A 26,025-nucleotide genomic window follows, 5' to 3' on the forward strand; every position below is an offset into this window, starting at 1 on the left:
TGCCTGCCAATGCAGGGGACACGGGTTCGAGCCCTGGTCCGGGAAGATCCCACGTGCCGCAGAGCAACTAAGTCGGTGCACCACAACTACTGAGCCTGCGCTCTAGAGCCCGCGAGCCACAGCTACTGAGCCTGCGTGTCACAACTACTGAGCCCACACGCCACAACTACTGAAGCCCATGTGCCTAGCAGGAGCTTTTGTTGAAGATCTACCTTGTTGCATAGGCACATGTTCTAGACAATATACACAGCAAGGCCCAGATGCCTACAGATGTCTCGTGATTTTACCACCTAAGTAAGAGATAATAGGCTAAGAAAAGGAAGCACACAGACACACATACACACTCGCCCCTTCCAGAATTAGAAAATGTGGCAAACAGCCAGGTAGAATAAGCAAGTTGAATGGATGTAACTTTACTGTGTTTGGAAGCATTCCAGTTAGGAACCTGGCTCTGCTCCTACTAAATGGCTGTTATCGTGATTTCTATCAGAAGACTGAATGGAGGGAGGAGGGTTCTATAACATAAGTATGTGTGAGTCAATTTTCATAAACCTTCGCTATCAGGTTTGAGTTAGAGGGTATGTAGATGGCAGGATAATCAGACTCTGCTAAATGAACCTATTAAGAATGGCAATGCGAGCCAATGTTAAGGAGGCTTCCTTGTCAGACTGGGATAGACTTCTTTACAAGATGTCAGTTTTTTGTAGTTGTCGTTGTTGTTGTTTTAAATATACCTGAACTCCTGGGAAACATGATGGAATCTTACAGTTGTGAGACTTTGAGAATGACAATGCAATGTTAAGACACTGAGATTTGCCCTAAAGGACAGAGTTTTAAAAGATGGTCAAATATGGTTACAAGGGCATCAAGGTGTGATTTCTTTTGGTTCATTTGTCTCCTACCTCAAACCTGGCTTTGGGCCTGAGGCCTGAAGTCTGAGAAGGTGTGAATGTGGTCTTCCCTCCTTCATTTTCCTACTTCAGCTAAGGTCACATCTCTTCCAGCAGCCATAAGAGTGAAGATTCTCAGTGAGTGGGAAGGGGGAATCTGTACAGGGGTCCCAGCTGTGGTACATACTCATCAGCAAGTTCAAAACCATTATGCTTGCTGAAAAGGATACTTTCTACCATTTGAACAACCAAACTATATTTAAGTGCTGGCTGGCAAAGCATTTGCATTTATGAAATGTTCCGAGGGATGGGGAGAACCACGACAAAACAAAGAAACAGAATTCATCCTCACCTAGTCCCTGTGGCAGAAGAAATATTTGTCCCTTACTAGAGAGCCCAACTAGTGAATATAGATACAACATGTCTCTGAGCTCTTCACAGTATAATAAACACTTAATTTAAAAAACAGGTTTGTAGATTGCTTGCCAGAAAGATTCCTTTCTGGATATGGGTGGAGATGCAACTACTTCTTGTATACTTAAGATAGTGGTCCCAGACATGTACTAAGCCCAAATACAGCTATAATATAAGCTGTAAAACAGATTCATACAGACCGCTTGACGCCAGTAGAGATGACCAGTGCTAGGAAGCAGGGAGACCCAAACATTGGTGCCTTTCTGATCTAATATTTTCTAGTATTTACACAACTAGTGGCACCATAAGCACCCCATCATATACACCTTTCTATTAAGAACTGATAAATGATTAAGGCTTAGGAAGAGGGTTTCTTTTCTTCTTTCATCTCTAGAAGACATGGAAGAGCAAAAGTAAAAGCTCAACGCTAGGTGGTCAGCCCTTTAAGCCTGCGACTTCCTGTTGCCCTCAGTGTTAGCTCCATCTGTCAAATGTCTACTCTGGCACAAAAAAGCTATTTAAAGGGTTGGTGCTATTGTGATTAGGACAGATCAGCTGGGGAGGATGGTATTTTTAGCTCTCAGCTAGACCCAGGGTGTTGAATCAGAAGGCACTAAACCCAAAAATGTTCATGTTAATAGAGCCCTCAGACTGGAAGGAAATGTAAAGGCCAGGGTACTCCAGACCTTGGGGTGGCGGCAGAGGAAAAGCTAGAAAGGATTAGTTGCAGGAAGTGGTCTTGTAAGCGATTAGCAATGATTCAGTGTGGGAAATGATGGCCTCGGGCTCCTGAAGAAAACGAAGTGGCTGTTTTTCCCTCTGCTCCATGTGCTGCACTGCCATGTGCTGCACTGTGTGTCACTGGAAAACTGATTCGCTGGTATTTGGAGCACCCGAGGCAGGGAGGAACTGGCGTGAGGCCATGGCAGAACTGATCAAAACTGAATTTGCTTTGGGAAACTGTTCCAGTTTACATCAGAAGCCAAAGACCCTTTGGGAGCAAGACCAGACACCCCTTCTTTGGGCAAGATCACAAATGTACACCAAGGTTCAATAAGGGTTCAGAACCCCAATCTGGAAGCAGGGGGATCTTTTCTATAACTCTGACAGGCCACAGTAAAGCCCTCAATCATCCAAACTTCCATTTTCTTTTTTGAAAAAGCATGTCCCTTTCACACCAGACCTCTGAAACCAAATCTGCTTTCCAATTACTCTGGCCTTTCTCTGCTCTCTATAGGCCAGAGTTTCCCAGATCGTGCATGTTCAAGGAACACCGGTGTTCCATAAGACGTTAATAATAAGCATTTTGTGACTTTAAATTCCACAGTGAAAAAATTCAGTTAATGTTGAGTTAAACTGGTTTCCCCGATGCAGGAAGCCTCAGCTTCTAGTGTGCTCATGTGCAATGGCAACACCCAAGAGAGGCACTTCATACACTGTATTTTCCAACTTTTTTGACCACAGAACCCTGTTCTGAGGGACAAGTGTTCTCAGGAGCATAATAAATGAAATGCCCTGGGACTGACTACACAAGGGTGACTATAACTCTCGCCATGAACCACTGCAGTTCTGCACCTGGAGCTTCCTGAAAAACAGCTTACACAATGGAAGACTGCCCGACCTCCCAACTCATCAAATGAGGCTTGTGGTAACTAACCAGTGAGCCTAGCAGAGAGATAACACCGTCACCTACCTAGAATATGGCATAAAAAGCAGCTCAATTTAAGTATGACTTTTTTGTGAAAACTCAGCAAAAATCTGGTTTTGTTTAATAACTACATAACCAGTCAGGCTGAAAAACCCAGACCAAGAATATGTTCAAAAGAAGGCAGATATGTGGTATTCCTGAAGAGAATCGACAAACTAGTAGCGACAGTGGACATTACAGAAAACTATCTCCTCCAACACCTCTCCAAGGGCTCAGGAGAAGTCTATAAGAAAAGACTTGTCTGAACACAGAGGATGAATGCATCATAGAGCACTCCCACTCCCCGCAAAAAAACTTTTTAAAGAACAAGTTGAACTGAGAAGACAGTGAGTTGTTTTTTTTTTTTTCTTTTTCTTTCTGTACTGCTATACTGCCTCTTTCCCCCACTCAATGCTCCAGCTACAGTGGGAGGGCGGCAGCCAGAAGGAGGAAAGGACGGGTGAATGAAGAAAAGAGGAAAAGAGGCGGCACCCAACAGCACCAAGGCTCACTTTCATTAAAACGCCTTTCATTTCATAAGGCCTTATACTAACCTCAAAGAGAGACTGGAACAAAGGCAAGACCCTGAACAGCTGAAGGCTCCTTCCACTCCTGAGGATGCTTCAGTGAAACAAAGCCCTAGGCACTGTCAGCTGCTATTGTTTCTCCTCCTGGGCTCCCCAGTTTGATGTTCTAGTACAGTAATAAAACTAACTACTAAGGGGGCTGGAGCTTTTTCATGGTGATTAAAGAGGTCAGTATAACCATATGAAAGCTGACACAAGGCAAGAAAGAAAAAGGCTACCAACTAGGCTTTAATCAACTATGATGTAGTCTTATTTAATAGTAAACACAGGATTCCAAATAAGGATCTCGGAAAGAGTCACTACTGAAGGCTGATGTAAAATGACAAACAGTCCTTTTAATTTTTAGGAGAGTGCATATCTTCAAGTGCCACTTCAATTACCTAATGCTTAGAATGTTCAAGTAACATGACTCATACATGTTCAACTACTAGAGAATTGGGTGGGTGGATCCATTCTAGTTCTCTTCTTAAATCTGTTAGTTTGTAAGTAATCTAGTACCTACATCAAAACATCCCAAGTTTTTAAAGAGAAGTTTGCAAAGTAATACCATATACTCACTAGAAATAAGGTAGGTGTGAAAAGGTAGGTAAAGAAAAGACAACATTTTCAAATATCTAATATAATACACTAAGATGAAAATGAAATTTAGACTCATCACTCACCAGCATTTAAATGACATTCCTTAATCTGAAACTGAAGTTCATTTTCATTGGGAATATCCTTCCACGTTGCAAGGAAGACCTGGCGCTCTGTATGGGGAAGCAGAGGGAAAGGAAGGATGTGCACAATCTGTCAATATTCTGACATCTAAGCCCTTGTACCATTTCTCCTTTGGAGTGCTGGTTCTAGCAATACAGCCAGCAGTAGCCTGGGACTGGAGTCAACTCCTAGCTATGCAGAGGTGCTACACTCCAGGTCAATTAATCCCTCATGAGTAGCACTAAGATACACTGGAAAAAAGTCAACATCTAGGGTTTAGTTTTGCCTCCACTGTTTTCCTATTTGGGTGACTTTGGTAAGTCTTGTGATCTTTCTGATCCTTAATTTCATCATATATTATTACATCTGCCTACCCTACCCAAAGAGCTACTGTAAGAATGAAACCAATGTTAAGTGCCAATACAACTTCATATGTATCAATACAAGCTAGTTTTATTAGATGGTGGTTTCCTAAGTAAGGGAAGAGAGAAATATCAACAACCACATGGGGAATACCAATAAATTTATCACAAATTATTGAATTCTTATCTTGAGACAGTAAGAACTCAGGACAGGGCTAAATGCTGAATTTCCATGTATTATCTCAAGTCATTATAAAAACGATTTCTGCTTTGGAAACTGAAACTCAAAAAAATTAAGCACCTTGCTACAGTCACATAGCTGGTAAATAGCCAAGCTGAGATTCAAATCCACATCTACTTGTCACCAAGCCACTTACTCTGTATGCTGTGGTGACTGGCTTATTTGGACAATAGGCATTGTGACTTGGAGACCAACAGCAAAGCAAGATCAACTGTGACTCAGGAGAATATATAATTAGCAATTATTAGAGCTTTAGAATAGCCTTCCTCCATTTTTTTAAACCTCAAAATAGCTTGTCCTTCCGGGGCTATGCTCTGCCTGACACATTCAGAGAAAGAGCAAAGGTATATTTGCAGGACAGGAGGACATACTTACCCATTTTGCCATCTTCTACAAAAAGCACGTTGAGTGGGATGAGGCAGCTGAAGTAGAAGACATCAATATTGTTTTTCACAGCCACCTGCCAGTAAAGTAGCAAGGGAAAATTAGGACATCATAAGAAGCCAGGTAGGAGGGAAAGAACAGTTATGTGTCTAGAAATAAATCACCCAATTTCCTTCCTATTTATTTATTTTTAAATATTTATTTATTTATTTGGTTGCGCTGGGTCTTAGTTAGTTGCGGCACATGGGATCTAGTTCCCTGACCAGGGATCAAAGCTGGGCCCCCTGCATTGGGAGCACGGAGCCTTAGCCACTGGACCACCAGGGAAGTCCCAAAAATCTGTTATTTATTTATTTAGCCTCACTGCACGGCATGTGGGATTTTAGTTCTCCGACCAGGGAATAAACCTGCGCCCCTTGCATTGGAAGCGCAGAGCCTTAACCACTGTACGGCCAGGGAAGTCCCTCCTTCCTCTTTTAGACAGGTTAGGAAACCCCAAATCAAGACATACCAGCCCATACACTGCAAAGCATGTCCTTATTCACTCCACTGTCAAGAGCACCGTGGACAGCCTGCAACTCTGCCTTGCTCCAGTAGGGGCCCCAGGAGGAATGAATTCAAGGCACAATTCTATACCTGCGATATCCAGTCAGTTGTTTTAATAGTAGTTTCTGCTACCACTTACTAAGTACCTATTAATGAGAATATTTCTAATCCTCATTATAACTATCCCAAACAAAGTACTGTTACTACCCTCTCATTTTACAGATGAGGAACTGAGGTTCAGAAAGATTAAGTAACATCCAGTATCACACTGTCAGTACACAGAAGAACCAGGATTCAAATGCAAAATTGACTCTAAACCTTGTTTTTTTTCTCTCCACAATAACTGGTGGCATACTGCCCCTTATCTTTTTTCAGGTATCAGTTTTAAAGCTCTTTCTTTTATAAAATCTTACTTTCCTAAGTCACATGGCTGGAAAAGCTTGCTGGGTCAAACACTCGTAAATCTGATGACTCTCGGAAGGAAAAGCCTTTGAACAAATGAAGAAATGAGTTTTCTTCTCACAATACAAACTTCCGGATTTGGGCAGGCTGTGATTCCACCATGGCCCATTCAATCCAGGGCACGCTGTTCATATTTTTTAAAAAGCTATAATAAGTACCTGTGTTCAGGGGCAACACTGATTGGTGTCTCTATTCAGAAACAGGCAGACTCCACCGTGGCAGATTATAAGAGCCATATACTGTAAGAGGGGAGAGTAGGAGAAGAACTGCTCGAAACTACCACTTCCCGCTGGTTCCTGTCACTGGTGACTTTCCTATTTATGCTCTTGGCACTGCAGAAAACCATTTCTCTGGGTGAGTTTTATAATCAGTAACCAAGTCTATTTCTCTCTAAGAAAATAAAGGTAAAAAGTGCTTATCTAGCACCACTATTCTCTCCCCGCCCCTTCTTGGGGCAAATGCCTATAACTTCAACAGCATATTGAGATTGAAATATCCTCTTTCCGAAGTACTTCCAGTTCTTTTACATTTGTTATCAACTCATCTTCCCCACCTTTTTTTCTTTTGTCTGCATTGGGTCTTCGTTGCTGCGCTTGCTGCGCACGGGCTTTCTTCGTTGTGGTGGGTGGGCTTCTCATTGCGTTGGCTTTTCGTTGTGGTGGGTGGGCTTCTCATTGCGTTGGCTTCTCTTTGTTGCGGAGCATGGGCTCTAGGCACGTGGGCTCTAGAGCGCAGGCTCAGTAGTTGTGGTGCATGGGCTTAGATGCTCCGTGGCATGTGGGATCTTCCCAGACCAGGGCTCGAACCCGTGTCCCCGGCATTGGCAGGCGGATTCTTAACCACTAAGCCACCAGGGAAGTCCCTTCCCCACCTTAAATAGTACCTTTATTTCACCCTCCATAATCTGGTTTGGGTATGTCTACTTGATATCTTTCTGCCCTCTTTCCTGTAAGAATTCATCAAATTACTTTCCTTGTAACTTGTACATTTAACCTTTCAATGACCCACACCCAGGAGTTTCTGACCTATATCACACAATCAGATGCCCAAAATGCTGAGACAGCAGGAGTCTCAAAAAGCTTGAGTCTGGTGAATACAAGCAGAGTAACTAACCTCAGGAAAGAGGGACCTTAGACATTCTTTAAGATGTACTAGAGCACCACTTCAAAAGATCTATACCAGCTGTGGGCTTCTGGGAAGGAGGTATTTTCTAATTCATCTGGTACTCAGCAATGAGAGAACGGGAACTCTTATTTCAAATAAGGGCACCAAGAAGACCTTGAGGGAGTGCCAGGCTCTGTAAAGGTCATTTAGAAGTGAAAACTGGAAGTGGTTCAAGTGGGCTAGCATGGGTCATATGTCCTCCAAGAGGTAATATTAGCGGTTCTCAACCAAAGACTTATATTAGAATCATCTGGAGAGATTTCTCAAAACAGAATCCGGGACTCCATCCTGTATTAAAAAAACAGCAATCCCTAAATCTGGGACCTGGAACATGTATTTTGGAAAAAGTTCCTAGGAAGATCAACCAGACAAGTAATTAATTTACAACAATGTTACCTAAGAAGTCTGTGTGGGCTTATAAATAGATTGTTCATCTGAGGGAATCCTTATTCCAACTGAAGCCCTTTAACAATGGAAAAGACATGAAAATCTCTTCTAGGTCAGCAGTGCTAAAACCATTCTGCCCCAAGGACCCTTTTGACAAACAGATGAAAGTCAGGGACCTTCTTTCTGAAAACCGTACATGCAATGTTTCCACAAAAACTTCAGGGGTTTCAGGACACCCTGAAGACTATCCCTGGACTTCTGCTCTAGAATAATTCTCTGAGAAGCTGGGACACCCAAATCAGAGGCAGCAGACACAGTGGCTCTGAACACGGACTTGGGAACCAGACCAGACCACCTGATTTCAAATGCTGACTCTGTTACTTACTAGCTGTGTGACTTTAGGCAGTAGTACTCAGCTCAGTCTCCGGTCTGAAGGATGGAGATAACAAACAGGACCAAATGCATGGGGTTGTTATGAGGCTAACGAGTAAATGTTTGCAAAGCACTTACAATGGTGCCTGACTTACGATTAAGTACTATTAACAAATGTTTCTCAAAGAAAAGTTCCCTCTTCTTTCACCATTTTCTGCTTTACCTTTTTACTCAGAATTTTTCATAATTAAGGATAACCACATTAGGCTTATGTGACATCTTACACATGCTCAAATGTAGTATTACAACTATGCTAACAAGAGCTCAGTGAGGAAGCGTTTCATCTCTTTTACATTAGATTTTCAAAATCTGCATCTTGCAGCTCTCAAACTTTTACTCTTGGTTATTTTTTTAGGACCACATTTATTTCAAATGTATATGGTTCCCTTGGATCTGGGCCCTGCCTACCTCTCCAGCCTATTTCCTTAACTTCAAGCACATCAGAATTACTTCTTGCTCCCCAAACACTGAAACTGACACGCTGTTTCTTGTCAGATGTTGTTCTTTCTGCTTAATATGTTCTTCTCCTAAAACTTTATCTGTCTGGAAAATATCTATTTAATCTGAAGATTCAGTTCAAGCTTGACAAGGATTTCTCAGGAAGGCTCTAGTTCCTCTCCATAGCACCCAATCCATGCACCTCTATATAGAATAAATAATTGTTTATCTCTGCCTCACCCACAACACAATGATCTCTCTCTCAGTGCAGGGGCTCTCATCTTCATTCGCATTCTAGTGACTCAATAAGTATTTGCTGCATGAAATTTAAGGGGAAGAAGTTGAGCAAATGAAATGAAAAACTGGTTTCTCAACCTTTTTTTTTTTTTCCTTTTTAACCTGTACATCGTTCATATGCAGAACATAATTTCAGGGACTTCCTTGGTGGCACAGTGGTTAAGAATCCGCCTGCCAACGCAGGGGACACGGGTTCAAGCCCTGGTCCGGGAAGATCCCACATGCCATGGAGCAACTAAGCCCATGCGCCACAACTACTGAGCCTGCGCTCTAGAGCCCGCGAGCCACAACTACTGAAGCCCGTGTGCCACAACTACTGAGCCCATGTGCCACAACTACTGAAGCCCATGTGCCTAGAGCCTGTGCCCTGCAACAGGAAAAGCCACCGGAATAAGCCTGCGCACCGCAACGAAGAGTAGCCCCCACTCGATGCAATTAGAGAAAGCCTGTGCCGCAGCAACAAAGACCCAACGCAGCCATAAATAAATAAATAAATTTATTTTAAAACCCCCATAATTTCACCAGTAACATGGCTCATTAGGCACACAGATACTTCATGAGGCAAGGATGGGGGGATAGAATGATACGTGGGCTCTTCTGGTTTCAAATACACTGGGCTAAAATAATATTTAGATGTTGAGGAAGAATAACATAGGCAGTAGATCACAACCCAAAGAATATTAGATTCTCCAAGGATATGCCAATAGCTCTTCAGGAGTCTCAGCAAAAAAGATTCAAGGAAAACACAGTATGAAGCCAGTCCAATTCCAATCCAGACGGCAGCTCTCTCTCTTTTTAAATTTTTATTTATTTATTTTGGGCTGCGTTGGGTCTTCCTTGCTGCGCGCAGGCTTTCTCCAGTTGTGGCAAGCCGGGGCTACTCTTCGTTGCGGTGCGCAGGCTTCTCACTACGGTGGCTTCTCTTATTGCAGGGCACGGACTCTAGGTGCGCAGGCTTCAGTAGTTGTGGCACGTGGGCTCAGTAGCTGTGGCTCGCAGGCTCTAGAGCACAGGCTCGGTAGTTGTGGTGCACGGGCTTAGCTGCTCCACAGCATGTGGGACCTTCCCAGACCAGGGCTCGAACCCATGTCCCCTGCATTGGCAGGAGGATTCTTAACTACTGCGCCACCAGCGAAGTTCCCAGAAGGCAGCTCTCTTAAAGAGAATTGAGTAAACCTTAGAGTATGATATTGACTGCTTCAGCGGGAGAGAGGGGAGTTCTTTGTTTTCTTATTTTGAAATTCACCATCCCAACAGGTACAGAACAGAAAGACACAATCCAGACAAGGTGGAGAAGTATTTTCCAAGAGCTTTAACATCAACGTCTAGCTTGCCTATGGCAAATCAATTATCACATATATATCCAACTGCCTACTTGGTATCTCTACTTGGATAACTAACAGATATCTGAAAATGAACATGTCTAAAACCAAATTCTTGATCTCCCCATCTCATCCCTAAATGGACCCTCCTGCTGACTTTCCAAACTCAGTATATGAAACCCCGCCAAGCTTTTTATGGTGTCCCTGGTTCTGCACTTGTCTCTCCCCACCCTCCCCACCTAGCTTCCCAGTCTACTGTCAACAAGGCAGAGTGATCTTAAAATGTAGATCAATTCATAAATACTTCCCTGCTCAAACTTCCAATGACTTCCCAAACTTACAACTGCCTATAGTTGGATGTCTCTTACCTCTCTGTCGTCATATGCTATGACTCTCCCGTCAGCCACAGGAGCTGCTGTTGTGCCCTGCACATACCAGGCATACTCCTGTCTCATAGTTTTTTGCCTTTGTTGTTTCTTCTGCTTGAAATTCTCTTCCACCAGAAATGTGCAAGGCTCATTCTGGCCTCCTTTAGGTCTTTGCTTTAAATCAAATATTATCTTCTCACGTAGGTCTTCCATGACCAACATATTTATAAAATTATACCACCCAACCTCCAACTCTAGGACTCCCTATCCCAACCTCTGCTTTGTTTTTCTCCATCGCTCTTACCTGACATATTATTTTACTTATTTGTTGGTGCACTGCCTGTCCCTGTGCCACATAATCCACCTCGAGTAAAATGTAAGTTTCACAAGGGAAGGGATTTTTGTCTCTTGTTCACTACTGTATTCTCAGTTTCTAAAACAGTGACTGGCACAGAGTAAGGGCTCAATAAGAATAATGACTGTAAAATACACTACTCAAAGTTCCTGACAGCCATTTGGGTTTAGACAAGATATGAACTTGGTCTAAAGTTTCCAAAAGGACAGGACTTCTCAAGTTTTTTCCAGTGTACTTCCCTTAACAGAGGAGGAAAGAATGGACATATATAGTGGTGTGGAGGTAGGGGTAAGGATCAGGATTAGGGGCATAATATGAAGTAGCCCATCATAAGAACAAAATTTCTTTGAAGTTCCATGCTATTCCATAATGAATCCATGTGTTCTAATATGAAAATGTGTTTCTCCATTTTCCTTTAAATAAAACTGATGCTCCAGGCGAACACACCGTGTGTATTCTTCAGCCTCACGTACCTCCTAACATGGTGGTTTTAAAACCGGTGTTTTGGGGGTTTTTTTGGCAGTATGCGGGCCTGTCACTGTTGTGGCCTCACCCGTTGTGGAGCACAGGCTCTGGACGCGCAGGTTCAGCGGCCATGGCTCACGGGCCCAGCTGCTCGGCAGCATGTGGGATCTTCCCAGACCGGGGCACGAACCCGTGTCCCCTGCATCAGCAGGCGGACTCTCAACCACTGCGCCACCAGGGAAGCCCCTAAAACTGGTGTTTCTTAAAATTAATTTAGTGGGATGAAACTGGCATAAAAAATAGAATAGAAAATGTCATAGTGTGTCTCACGAAGAGTCAGTAATGTTTCCTGAAACTCAGTTTTATGTATTGTGTGTATACACTATGTAAAATGTATCTCTTACTGTAAATTGCAGTCAAAAAAGTATAACAACCATAATACTCATACACCAAATTAAAAAGGAAGCAGTGAGGAAATGGGCTCAGTGAGCTTAGGAACAGAGTGCACACCTCAGTTTCTGCTTTGAGGATGCCTAAAGCAGATCACAGATGGTACCAAGGAGCTGATTACCTAATCCTCTGTTCCTCTGGTCTGTCACGTGTGACATGCGGACATAACAATATTAACTTGCCTCTCAGGGACATCAATAAGAAGAGCAAATAGAAATGATTATAAGGCACTTGGAAAACACAAAAGCGGGCTATAAATGCTTAATAATAATAATGATTCTTAAGAGTTACTTTCAGTGGCTGCTGGGGAAAGAGCAGCCTGTCAGCTTCAGCCTGTAACCAGCAATTAGTTTCTTTCCACAGTATAGGAAGCCTGCTGCAGGAGCTGCAGCCTCTTTATGGTGGCACAGCTGGAGAGGAGCAGACTGAATTAATATTCTAACCTTGTTTCAGTGTGCTCAAAAGTACTATAAAAAGGTACGAGATGAACTCAGTGTGAACTCCGGCAAATGCGGCCTCTCCCCACAGATCACCACAGGAGGCACTGCCACAAGAAAATTCAAGCCAAGTGGTATACAGCTCACCTTTGACAGTATATCATCTACTCTTCCGTGACGTCACTTGTGACCTTTCCAAGTGTCTGAGAATTTTTTTTTTTCCTCCTCTCCATTTAGCTTTTAGAAAGATTATTTGCAGGCTGGTCCAAGCCAGGACCAGGCAGTGACGCCAACCATCGCCAGTTGTCTGAGGAATGATGATTCAGATGTGTGTTAAGCACCACACCACCTAGTCAACAGAGCCTAGGGGAATGGCTCTGAGTGACAGGTTTATAATGACACTGACTCCAACTGTGTGATATGTCATCTGAGACTCAAGCAGAAGAGGCTCTCTGCTAGCTGCTGGAGTTAAATCTACCTGTAGTTCTGCATTCCTAGTCAAGGCCAAAAAATATCTACCATCTTTAGTTTAAATATGGTCTTCCATTTCAAACCCTATTGACTGATACATTATCTGAGACTTCTCAGAGACGTCCTGACAAATCAGGGCTATCTATAATATTTGACAATGTCTGAATACACTTAAAAATATAGCAGAAATAGTCATGCAACCCACCATAGAAAATGTCAATTTACTTTCCTTCCGATGCTAATTACATTTTAACTTGAACAGCCATCTTTAGTTTACTTCCAGGGCTAAGACTCAAACAAGAAGCCTCTATTTTCTTTTTTAGTTCACCCAATAGATCAGATGGACTGCACGGCAGCTGAGCAGCCCTCAAACACTGCCAATCTGCTGTCATTATAGATAAAAGCCACACTCGTTGATTTTCATTGTTAAGAGCATGTGGACGGTGGAGCCTCTTACAGGGAAAACTTGACAGGTTCCTCTCTTCCTGATAAAAGCAGTAGCTCCATGTCCCTAAGCTAATTTCTCCTTGGGCAACAACATGCACTTCAGCATCTGAAATTTCCATGTTAAAGTGGCTCTCAGAATGGAAAGGAAAGCTCTGAACAGACCCTCAGATAGATGATCTCTTAAACTTAAATCTTCTAGTGGTACACATGATTACTGGGTTTTAGAATGGCAATGAGGGGGCTTTCCCTGCTGGTCCAGTGGGTAAGACTCTGCGCTCCCAATACAGGGGGGCCGGATTTGATCCCTGGTCAGGGAACTAGATCCCACATGCATGCCACAACTAAGAAGTCCACATGCCACAACTAAGAAGCCCGAGCCTGCATGCCGCAATGAAGATCCTGCATGCCTCAATTAAGACAAGGCGCGGCCAAAAGTATATATATAATAATAAATATTAAAAAAAAAAAAAGAATGGCAATGAGAACCTAAGAGACAAGCTCTCTTGGTGGGCCCTGTTTTGAAAGGCAAAGAGAAACCAAAAGATCCTGAAACTGATATAACTATGACTCCTCCTGGAGTCCCCATTCGGTCATGCAGTTTTGCTTAATCTCAATCTCAGAAGCCTCCCACAGAGTTAACACCATGAATTAGAATGTAGGCAGATTAAATCTCCAGAACAGCAATGAGAAGACTAACATTGTAAAGTGGTATATATACACAGACATTAGTTTAGAAGAGGAAGGAGTCTATCAGAATGATAGTCTCCAAGGCTGTACACTGGAAGAAGCCTAAAGCACAGGAGGGTTAGAACTACTGGAATCAAATTCTGTAATTCTTCTGCAACTTAAGCTAGACTCTCAAGTATTGCTTTAAAAAGGAATTCCCCCTCTCCGTCAAAGCCATTTGGAAAAGAAGTGGAAAGGTCACAATTTTCATGAAAGACTGCCTCTGTGGACAGAGGCAGTCTTTCATGAAGCTTCCTTTTGAAGCCCACCCATAGCCACCACTAAAGCCATCTGAACTGCAGAGTCAGCCTGAACTCACACCCTTAAAGTCCCAGCACAACCTCCAGTGCCGGCATTGTGACACCTCACCCCAGAGTGAATTTCAGTTTAGGAGTCCCACCCTTTTTACTGCTTACCTCTGAACTTATAAACAATCACACCCATTCCCACCAAAGCAAACTCTTCTGATAGGAAGGGTGGAAAAACCTGGAACTGGGACGTGCTAGACCATTACCTTTTTAAATAAAAAAATTTTTTTTTCCCTTTTAAAGGCAAAAGTTAGACTGTTTTGAGTATTATTTGAAAAAACTGTTTTCTGAAAGCAAAGAACTGAGCGACAAGATACAATGATCATCTACTGGCAGAAGGCAAACCCTTTTGCCCTTCCTTTTAAAGCTTGCCTTCTCATCACTTCATATCCATCAGAATTAGAAAAAAGTCAGGCTTCTTTCTGGTCTCATAGAAAAAGGGGCTTGCTCGGCTCCATTTCCTGTCAGACAGCTAAATGATTCTGGTTTTCCCTGGGGCTCCAAGACACACACAGAGCATCCTTAAGCTTCCAAATTTACTCTGAGAATATGATACAAAATAGTCGGAGGGAATTAGGATAATGGCTTAATAGTTGTGTGGTGACAAGTTGTTTTTATTTTGAAGTGGCACACAGACATAGGTTAGTAACAGAAAAAGTTCCCCAAATGTTAGAATAGTCACATGTTCTATTTTCCTAGTTATCGCCAGCCTTGGAAATAGGGTCCATTAACATGTTGTGATCTTGCCTTTTCAAATATCAATGAACAGAGTAATGGAAGCAGCAGCTTCTGTTTGTTCCGCCCATTTGAGAGAAAATGAATCTGTGACTGTAGGTCCTCAGATTAAACTTGGGATCAGGACCAGACCCACCCAGGTAAAAGGGTATTGAAACAGGGGCAGGGGGTAGACTGCAAAACCACTAAGAAACAACTGGCAGACAGAGTGTTTAGGGATACCCTGTTTGCTAAGATGAGGAGATGCCCTTGCTGAGTTTGGTCAAGAACCAGATGCACCTGATATTTGTAAACACTTTCTTAAATGAAAGCAAAAAGGGTCATTCAACAACAAATATTTATTAAGCACCTATTGTGTGCCAGGTATTGTTCCAGGCACTAGGAGATAAATCAGTGCAGAAAAAAAACGAAGACAAAAACTGTTGCCCTTTTGGAGTTTGCAGTCCAGTGACGGGGGTGGGGGTGGGGTGGGGTGGGGGTGGGGTGGGGGGGGTGGGTGGGCAGGAGAGTAAGAACAATAAACAGTATTTAAAATGGGTAAGTGCTCTGGGGGAGAGTAAGGGTAAAGGGGATCAAGAATACTGGGAGTAGAGTGAGGTGGCCTTATCAAAAAGGTCCTACTTTAGCAAAACCCTGAAGGAGGCAATGAGTCATGCAGATATGGCAATTGGGAGAAAGAACATTCCAGACATGGGAAAACAGCCAATTGAAAGGCCCTGAGGGTGCAGCATACCTGTTTGAGGATCCATGAGGAAGCCAGTGTGGCTACAGTGGAGTGAGGGGAGGAGAAGGAGATAAAAGTCAATGAGGTAAGGGGGAGGCGGAAGGCATGGCTAGATCACACAGGGACTTGTAGACCATTGTTAGGACTTGGGCTTTTCCGCTTAGAAAAAATATCAATGCAAGTTGTTCCACACTGGCGATGTAAACCCATGTATAACAGGGCAGTGGTACAGCAAGAATTAAGCAACTGCCACAACTCTGATAGGACCATACCTAGGTAGAGAGGGTCACTGGCAGCTGTGTGCCTCAAAAGGAACACAGGGTCAAGGGAAAATAATGCTAAGATATACTGCATCCATTCCTGCTCCAGGCAGCTTCCTCCAAGTTTTACATGTTAGGCAAAATAAATCAGAAACTTACAGCAAAAAGCGTACTTGATCTCTTTCTGTCAATACAGAACCCACCTGCCGTGCTATACTGACCAATCTGGTTACTACCCATAAGTAACCAAATGCTAACCAAATTAATCACAAGCCCCTAATGCTCTCCTCCAGCAGCCTACAACAGAATTACTCTATGCAGTTTCAGCTGCCAGAAAGAGCCAGCAATATTTTCACAGGCCTTTCAGCCTGACAGACAGATAAGTTCCCCAAACCCAAGGTCTTACCTTAAACAGGTTCCGCCCGACCTACATAGGCTCTCACCCTAAAGGCACGATCTTTCTTTTTCCCTTTAATGACAGATTTGTGCACCTTGCTAGGACTGGGTGACGTGCCCCTGGTTGCAGCTGTTGCACCATAGAATACTATGAATACACAGAATACGAGTACACAGAATACATCAACAGCACGAACTATTTGCTATGCAGGGCTTACTGTTAAACTTTAAAATACATTTCGTACATACAGTACTGAACCACAAAATGGTGAAGGCAGGACTAATAAACTATCAGTTAAAGTTATCAGCTATTCCACACCCCAGTCTGGTATATCATGGGACTGAAGACCCAGTAAAAACTCAACAGAAGAACAGACTTCAGTAATGAGAATGAATGAATATTATTCATTTTTAAAATCCTGAGGTGAAATTGATCTAGAATCTAATCTAGGTTCTAGGTGGTAAACACACAGATTAGTTCATAGGAAGTTAGAAATCAAGAGGGTTCACAGGTGTGCCTATGTACTGCCCACTATATTATTTAACCTCAACATGGACAAAAAGGCAGGCAAAGGTGGCTGTCAAGATGACTGGGTACATGGGTAGCCCACTGTGCACAGATGCTATCTCTGGGCAGTTTTACTGGGGAATCAGGTCACATACAGAAGGGGCAGAAACTATTGTCAGAAGCACAGCATGAGCTATGGAATTGAGAAGTTTGGTGCTTTCATAGTTGGAGTATCTGCCTTCCATCTCCTTCAGTGGCTCCTGGAAAGGATTGTTGCCACTAAGCTAAGGACCACCATTCATTCACACACTTTTCAAAAATAATTAAATAATGTTTTCCTTTGTCTCCAAACTGTAACTGAGTCTAAGTACATTTACCAGTGTCTCCACTTCTTTCTTTCTTTTTTTAAAAAATATCACTTATTTATTTATTTATTTAGGCTGCATTGGGTCTTCGTTGCTGCACACGGGCTTTCTCTAGTTGCGGTGAGCGGGGGCTACTCTTCGTTGCAGCGTGCAGGCCTATTGCGGTGGCTTCTCTTGTTGTGGAGCACGTGCTCTAGGCATGCAGGCTTCAGCAGTTGTGGCTCGTGGGCTCAGTAGTTGTGGTTCACGGACTCTAGAGCACAGGCTCAGTTGCTGTGGCTCACAGGCTTAGTTGCTCCGCGGCATGTGGGATCTTCCCGGACCAGGGCTTGAACCCACGTCCCCTGCACTGGCAGGCGGATTCTTAACCACTGCACCACCAGGGAAGCCCAGTGTCTCCACCTCTAACCGTTTTTTTTTTTTTTTTTTAATTAGAACAGTAAAACTGATATCTATTTGCAGAACACACAAACATATGTCCTTCCATAAATTTAGGCCTTCCTGAAGTGGAATAAAAGGGAAAATGAATTCAGACTGAGTATATTTTCATTATAGGCCCACCTGACTGATTTTCAGGCCCTATGAACCTTGATTCAGAGAGAAACTTGTTCTATAAAACCTCAAACTGTAGAATTAGGATCTACAGATAGAATTTAAAGACACATAAATTTTAGTTCAATATAAATAACTTCCTAAGAGAGTTTTAGGAAGATGGAATGGGCCATTTTAGGGTAGTAAATCACTAGTAGTATTCATGTAGATGCTGAGGCTCCAATCACAGCTAATACAAGGCAAATTCCATCAGAAATAGGGTTTGAAACAGACAATATTAAAGGTCATCCTTACAACCAGGAGATTTTACATTCTTTCTGTCTGCACACTCATACAGCTCAAAGCTTTTCTCAAGTTTTATTTTCAACATGTATGAACCTCAATACCATGAAACCTATGTATAACCTCTATATTAAAAAATTGTGAATAAAAGAAATTCTTTTCCTATCTCACTGAACATGACACCATAGCAAAATAGCAATATAAAGAGAACAACATGAATGAGGGCAAGATATGGCTCTCAAGTGGGCTTCAATCCAGCTTACGAAAATCCCAGGGTGTTTCCTTTAATTCCAACCTATAATACACCCTAAGGCTTTGCGTAAAAATTATTAGCCATAATGAGAACATAAGTACTAGAAACAAGTACCGACTTTTTATTCAGAATTTAAAGTCCCCTACTGCAAAAAAGATCACATGATTCAATCTATTTTCTAATCATTTATCAAACCAGAAATACAAAACTAATTCCATTTTTCATCATCAACTCCTGACTTACTATCATGATATAAAGATGGCTGAGATTTTAATAGACGAAAATGCACAAATCGCTTCTATTACCCTGTAGAACTACTTTGTGAAATTTATTACCATTTGCTCAAGATTCTCAGCATGGACTTCTGTTACTTGAGTAACCTTAGCTCACAGGCTCTTTTCAATGAGAGATTAGCTCCCAAGCTTGGGTGTCCTACGAACTGAATTCTGGGTTTCAGGAACAACTGTCTCCTACCACTGAGGGCAGATTATTTTTGGCCACGCCACACGTGGGATCTTAGTTCCCTGACCAGGGGGTGCGGGATCAAACCCGCACCCCCTGCAGTGATAGCACAGAGTCTTAACCACTGGACTGCCAGGGAAGTCCCTCAGAATACAGAATTCTTATCTACTGCTTATGTGTGGTTATTCAAGCAGGGCCGTCGCTATTAACAAACATATTCCTGGGACTTCCCTGCTGGCGCAGTGAAAAACAATCCGCCTGCCAATGCAGGGGACACAGGTTCAATCCCTGGTCCAGGAAGATGCCACATGCTGAGGAGCAACTAAGCCCGTGTGCCACAACTACTGAGCCTGTGCTCTAGAGCCTGCAGGCCACAACTATTGAGTCTGCTGCTACAACTACTGAAGCCTGTGCGCCTAGAGCCCATGCTCCACAACAAAGAGAAGCCACCGCAAGGAGAAATCTGTACATTACAACGAAGAGTAGCCCCCGCTCGCCACAACTAGAGAAAGCCCACGTGCAGCAACGAAGACCCAACGCAGCCTAAATAAATAAATAAATAAAAATTAAAAAACAAACATATCCTAAAGGAGAGTCCCAGAAGCCAGTAGTTGAGTTCCGGTTATAGAAAGACAAAAGATACCGTCTAGCAGAATCCTGATTATCCAGACAAAAAGGATAAAGAGGGTTCTTACTAAGGCCAACCTAGTGAAAAAGGAACATCTAGTATATAAGATACCCTATTTCTCAGATGAGATTAAAAGAAACATTTATAGTCCTGATGTGACATGAAAAATATATCAAATTTGAAGCAGCAATCAGAAAAAAACAATTTTTCCTTTGGTGGTAAAATATTTTCATCTTTCATAACCAAGATCTTTCATAACCATTACCTACATACTGCTAATGGAATATTTCAGATTCTGTCCTGTCTACAGGGGTTATTTTCAGCATTGGATCTATCTGTGACCTGGGAATCTCTTATAGTTCTCCTAAGATCCACCACTTCAAGGACTCAACGTCTATTCAAGCAGCATGTGGTTCCATAAAAGCAATCAGAGTGCACTGTCCTCAACTGTGGATCCCGGAAGAGCAAAGGAGGCTTTAATACTGAAGTTGTTTGGCTTGCACAACAGTCAAGAAAAGTCAGTAAATGCCAAGCTGGTTTGCTTCCTTTCATGGAAGCTGCTGAAAAGGTCTTCCGTTTGGAAGCATTTACCAGTTTTTCTGGTACAATAGCTACAGCTGTGGGCTTTCTGAGTGTGAACAGACATATGGAAGACATGAAATATTAGGGACAGGCACCATCTGCAACTGATTGTCTCACAGGCTGGGACTGCAATATAGGAGTAGCAAGGGACACACTTTTCTAAGGGCCATACACTGGCAAAAAAAAAAAAAAAAAATTGGGGGGACTTCCCTGATGGTCCAGTGGTTAAGAATCCGCCTTCCAAAGCAGGGGATGCGGGTTTGATCCCTGGTCAGGGAACTAAGATCCCACATGCTGTGGGGCAACTAATCCCGCACTCTAGCGCCCGGGTGCCGCAACTAAGACCTGATGCAGCCAAACAAACAAAAACACCCTTTTGGCTGACAAAGATCTTAAAGATATGAATAAATGGGATTGTAAGACTGTGTCCTTTGCCGCTAGCATCCTCAGCACTTCCTGCCCTAATCATTCAAAGGTTAAATGAACACAGTTGATGAATACTGCCTTGTTTTAGAAGAGACATTTAAAGAAAAAAACAAGACATTATGCCTTTTCCCTAATTAATATCCATCCTCTTATTAAACAACACTTATGTGGGGTATCAAGGGCATACAAAGATAGATAATAAAAATCATATACACTAAAGGACCAATTCTTCATCCATAGGTTAACCTCTAACCATAAAGTAGTATAGAAGGAAAGAAGAATTTTTATGAAGGGGCCATCAGGCTTTCAGGTAAAGACAGTAGACTGAAAATCACATTTAAATTTTCTTTCTCTTGGAAGAAATTCTGCCATAATTAAAGGGAAAAAATTTAAAGGTATAAATTCATAAAGACGGGGAAGAGAATATACAACTGCAACAAAATCTCAGTAACTGTGAAACAAATGGTGTTAGCAAAAATACCACAGAATTCTCAAAGGCTTAGGACTGGTAGCGCCTCTGGAACTGTATGGAGGGGAAATAGGGGGAGGGGATGTTAAAAAAAAGAGGATCAAGAAACTGTTACAGCCCTAGATCCCCCCACCATTCTAAGCTACCTCAGCCCCTCAGCCCCTGAATAAAACTGAAAGATTGATTCTTTCAGAGAAAATAAGATAGATGGCACTTTGGGACTTCCCTGGTGGCGCAGTGGTTAAGAATCCGCCTGCCAATGCAGGGGACGTGGGTTTGAGCCCTGGTCCAGGAAGATCCCACATGCCGCGGAGCAACTAAGCCCACGTGCCCCAACTACTGAGCCCACGTGCCACAACTACTGAAGCCTGTGCGCCTAGAGCCTGTGCTCCACAACAAGAGAAGCCACCACAATGAGAAGCCCGTGCACTCCAACAAAGAGTAGCCCCCGCTCGCCACAACTAAAGAAAGCCTGTGCGCAGCAACGAAGACCCAATGCAGCCAAAAATAAATAAATATATAAAAAATAAAATAAATAAAATAGTAAGATAGATGGCACTTTGAAGGGGATGCCAGGCATGGCTGAGGGGTGGTGAAGGAAGTAAATTTATGCATATACTGAATGCTGAGACTCTCCAGCCCTCTTTCCCAATTTAGCTCCCAGGAGGCTGGTAGACACTCTTTATATTCTAAACAGGAGAGGCAAGGATAATTTTTTGAAAAATTAAGCCAGCCCCTAAAGAAAGACATGAAAGTACTGACATAGAGGATTCTAGCTACCCTCGGTGATGGGTAACTGGAGCTCCTAACCTGGCCCTCATGGTTTAGAGGGCCATACTCTGATCTTCCTCTGGCCTCCTCAGAACCGCTGTATAGAAGAATCCACACAGCCAAAGAGACATGCCCAGGTAGAACACATAGAATTTCCTGGCTAAAAAGCCCTAACACTGTTTCCAGGGCCTTCTTGAAATGCTTCTACTGGTCACTTTTCCTGAGGGTCAGTAAGCATATCCGTAGGCCCAAGGGATGGCCAAAGGGTGGAAGTTGAATAAAGGAAGAGTAGGCTGTGAAACAGGGTTCTTCAGTTGCACTCCTGAGTGAACAGATGGGGAATTTTAGTAAAGAATCAAATGGAAGTCCTAGAACTGGAAAGTACAGTATCTGTTGTTGTTTGTATTTTTTTTTTTTGGCCGTGCCGTGCGGCCTGTGGGATCTTAGTTCCCAGACCAGGGCCTGAACCTGTGCCCCCTGCAGTGGAAGTGCAGAGTCTTAACCACTGGACTGCCAGGGAAGTTCCGAAAAGTACAATATCTGAAATGAAAGTTATACTGAATGGATGTAACAGAACACTGTAGCCTATAAAAGGAGAGTCTGTATACTTGAAGACAGATCAACAGGAATCACCCCATCTGAAGAACAGAAAGGAAGAAAACAATAACAACTAAAAACCACCCTTAGTGATCTGAGGGACAATATCGAGTGGTTACACATATGTGTAAGTGGAGGTCTGAAAGGAGGGAATAGAGATGCTGAGGCAGAAAAAAATTTAAAGAAATAATGGAAAAAAAAATTCCCCAAATTTGGCAGAAACTATCAATTTACAGATCCAAGCTCAGTGAACCCGAAGCCAGATAAATACAATGAAAACACCTAGGTACATAACAGTCAAGCTGCTGAAAGCCAGATAAATACAATGAAAACACCTAGGTACATAACAGTCAAGCTGCTGAAAGCCAAACATAAAAGAAAAGGAGAGGGTGCCCATAGATCAGCACTGTCCAACAGAACTTTCTGTAATGATGGAAATGTTCTACTTCTGCACTGCCCAATCTAGTAACCACCAGCCATGTGAACATCTGAAATGTGGCTGACGCAACTGAGGAAGTGAATTTTTAATTTTATTTTATTTTAATTAATTTCAATTTATACAGCTATAAGTGGCTAGTGGCTATCATACTGAACAGCGTAGCTAAGAAGCCTTATGAGATATCAACCCATCATAATATGTGCACTTTACTGATTCAAACCAACAGTAATAATAAAAACAAACAAAAAGTTTAAGATATGGAGATAATTAAAAACTTGAGAACTGACTGGATATTTGATGTTAACGAATTCTTGTTAATTTTTTAATGTGCACATAATTATTGTGGTTATGTTTTTAATAAGACACCATCTGTTTTAAACATATATATTGAAATATTTACAGATGAAATGATATAAATGTCTAAGATTCACGTCAAAACAATATGCTGCGGACAGGGGTATAGATGAAACAATATTAACTATGGGCTGATAATTATTGAAGCTAGATGATGGGCACACAGGGACTCATTACACTATTTTGTTTACTTTTGTAGAGTTAAAAATTTTTCATAAAATGTTTCTAATTAGAAAGTAGAGCAAAAGGAGAAAGAGATGGAGAACAGGACAAAAAAAAGGGAGATCGGTCCAGGAGGGTCAACATTCAAATAGCAAGACTTCCAATAAGAGAGACAGAGAAAATGGAGGGACATCTATAAAAAAGAAAAACTCCCAGAACTGAAGGATACAAGTTTCTACATTGAAAGAGCCCAAAAAGTACCTAGTAAAATGTGTGAAAAGAGACACACACACCAAGGCACATCACTGTGAAATTTCACAACATGGAGGATAAAGAAAGGATCGTACAAGCTTTCACTGAGAAAGAACATGGCATAGAAAAGGATCAACAATCAGAATGGCTTCAGACTAGGAAGTAAATTATTTTCCTAACCTAGAATGATATACAGAAACCATCAGACAAGTGTGAAGATAAAAAAGACATTTTAAAACATGTGAAGTCTCAAAAATTTTATTCTCTACATACTTATTCTTAGGAAGCTACTAGAGGATGTTTTTCATCAAAATGAAGGAGTAAACCAAGGAGAGAAAAATACAATAGGAGACCCAACATACCAGACAGGCAAAGGGAATGAATCCCCAAGGCTATTATGAAGGGAGATCCCAGGATGACAGTTCCAGGTGTTGAAGGAAGTCAGTTCAGACTGACACAGTCAAAAGACTCCAAAAGGAGACTATAAGAAAGTGAAACTGATTAAGACTATCTTGAAGGGTCTGATCTCACTGCAATTTGGGAATGAATTACAGTTAACACAAAAAATTAAACAAACAAGAGCGGCCAAGCAGTGCCAGGCCAGGTGGGTACGTCTGTCGGTCCTGCCATGCCTGCACCGGAGACCAGCCCTGGAGGCGGCCCGGGCCCGTCCTGTGGCCGGCACCGTGAAGCAGGAGTTGGCAGCCCAGAACACCCCACCCACCAGGACGACGGCGGCCCCCAAGCGCTGTGGATTTCCGGGTATGGCTCCCTGGTGTGGAAGCCCGACTTCACCTACAGCGACAGCTGTGTGGGCTTCATGCACTGCTACAGCAGCCGCCTCTGACGGGGAGACACCTTCCATTGGGGCAGCGACAAGATGCCTGGTCGTGTGATGACCCTCCTTGAAGATCGTGAGGGCTGCACTTGGGGTGTGGCGTACCAGGTGCAAGGTGAGCAGGTCAATGAGGCCCTGAAGTACTTGAACGTGTGGGAGGCAGTGCTTGGTAGCTATGATACCAAGGAGGTCACCTTCTGTCCTCAAGATGCCCCTGACCAACCACTCAAAGCACTGGCCTACGTGGCCACCCCGCAGAACCCTGGTTACCTGGGCCCTGCGCCTGAGGAGGCCATCGCTACGCAGATCCTGGCCTGCCGAGGCTTCTCTGGCCACAGTCTTGAGTACTTGCTGCGCCTGGCAGACTTCAGGCAGCTCTGTGGGCCCCAGGCACAGGACGAGCACCTGGCAGCCATCGTGGATGCTGTAGGCACCATGCTGCCCTGCTTCTGCCCCACTGAGCAGGCTTTGGCACTGGTCTGAAGGGCTGAGCCCCTACGTGGACACAGGGGCCAGGTCCCTACTCCAGTGCACACAGACAGACTTGATATAGCTGGAGCCCACTGAGAACACTTGGTGGGCCGACTGGGGCCTCTCTCAAGCCCCTGCCTGTCTGCCAGCCCCCAGATCTCCTACCTGACACTGACTTACTACTTGAAACTTTATTTCTTGCACCATGTTGGTGTGGTGGGCAGGGTGGGGGGCCTGCCCTAGATACAGGGGCCCTGCTGAGCGGTGCCCCACCCCAGGCGCCTGTTGCCTGATCAGATTCCCCCCAGTGCTGCTGCTATCCCCATACTACCCAGGCCTCTACCTCCCCAGGGAGCCTCCAAGAGCCTTGACCCTCTGCCCCTGACTCCAGACCAACCATTCCCTAGCCCCAGAAACAACACCCGTCAAAGGTCCCAGCCTGCTGGTGAGGGTAGGAGAGAGTGAGGAGAGGGGGCCCTACAAGAACTGAGGCCCCTGCCAGCCGTGCTCATCCCCCAGGTCCCCAGGGCAGAGCTGGATCTGGAGGCCAGACACAGCTGCTGAGGCTGGGCCTAGGCCTCTTACCCATTTGGCTTTGTTTCCCTGTCCTTCTGTCTGGGCTACTCCTGTCTGTTTGTTGGTCTATTCCTGGGAAGCTCATCACTATAGGTCCTTGCACCTTCCCAATCTGTCCCATACTATAATCCATAAACTGATCTCATTAAAAAGAAAAAATTAAACAAAAAGACAGGTATTAATGTGTAAATATCTAATTACTTATAAAAATTTTATGGAGAAAAAAATAATCACACTATATAGCTCAGCTATGAGGAGTATATATAATCATAACAACATAAACAATGAACACTGATGAAAGCAAATTCTAAGACAGCTCTATCAGGAAAACAGGAGGATTGGAAATATGTATGTAGATGACGGCCATAAGTGGTGAGAGAAGGCTGGGGACTGCGTTTTTCTTTAACTACAGAACTAGTTGACTCTAAATTGTATTTTTATAATCCCGATAAAATTAAAATTTGAAAGAACGGTGCTATCCATTTTCTCACAAGAGTTTATAGCCTGGTGAAAAAGGAGGCCAAGCAGCTGTGAGAACACTACAGCATCTATACAAAGATTGGGATGAACACGTGTTATATCAT

General features: G+C 43.1%; 1 protein-coding gene and 1 pseudogene across 10 annotated transcripts in view; one reads left to right on the forward strand and one right to left on the reverse strand.

Annotated features, from left to right (window-relative positions):
* The window catches only part of LOC137212723 (AP-2 complex subunit beta), a 149,680-nt gene that overhangs the window by 8,934 nt on the left and 114,721 nt on the right, over positions 1-26,025 (reverse strand). For all 10 annotated transcript variants that reach the window (XM_067716462.1, XM_067716465.1, XM_067716464.1 and 7 more), the window contains 2 exons: positions 5,256-5,340; positions 4,241-4,327 (listed from right to left, as the gene is read on the reverse strand). In XM_067716462.1, coding sequence (XP_067572563.1) covers positions 4,241-4,327; positions 5,256-5,340 — 172 coding nt within the window. The remainder of the gene's footprint in view (positions 1-4,240; positions 4,328-5,255; positions 5,341-26,025) is intronic.
* Positions 24,185-25,251, forward strand: LOC137212535 (glutathione-specific gamma-glutamylcyclotransferase 1-like; annotated as a pseudogene).

This window comes from Pseudorca crassidens, chromosome 19 (assembly GCF_039906515.1).
Source record: "Pseudorca crassidens isolate mPseCra1 chromosome 19, mPseCra1.hap1, whole genome shotgun sequence".
NCBI lineage: Eukaryota > Metazoa > Chordata > Mammalia > Artiodactyla > Delphinidae > Pseudorca > Pseudorca crassidens.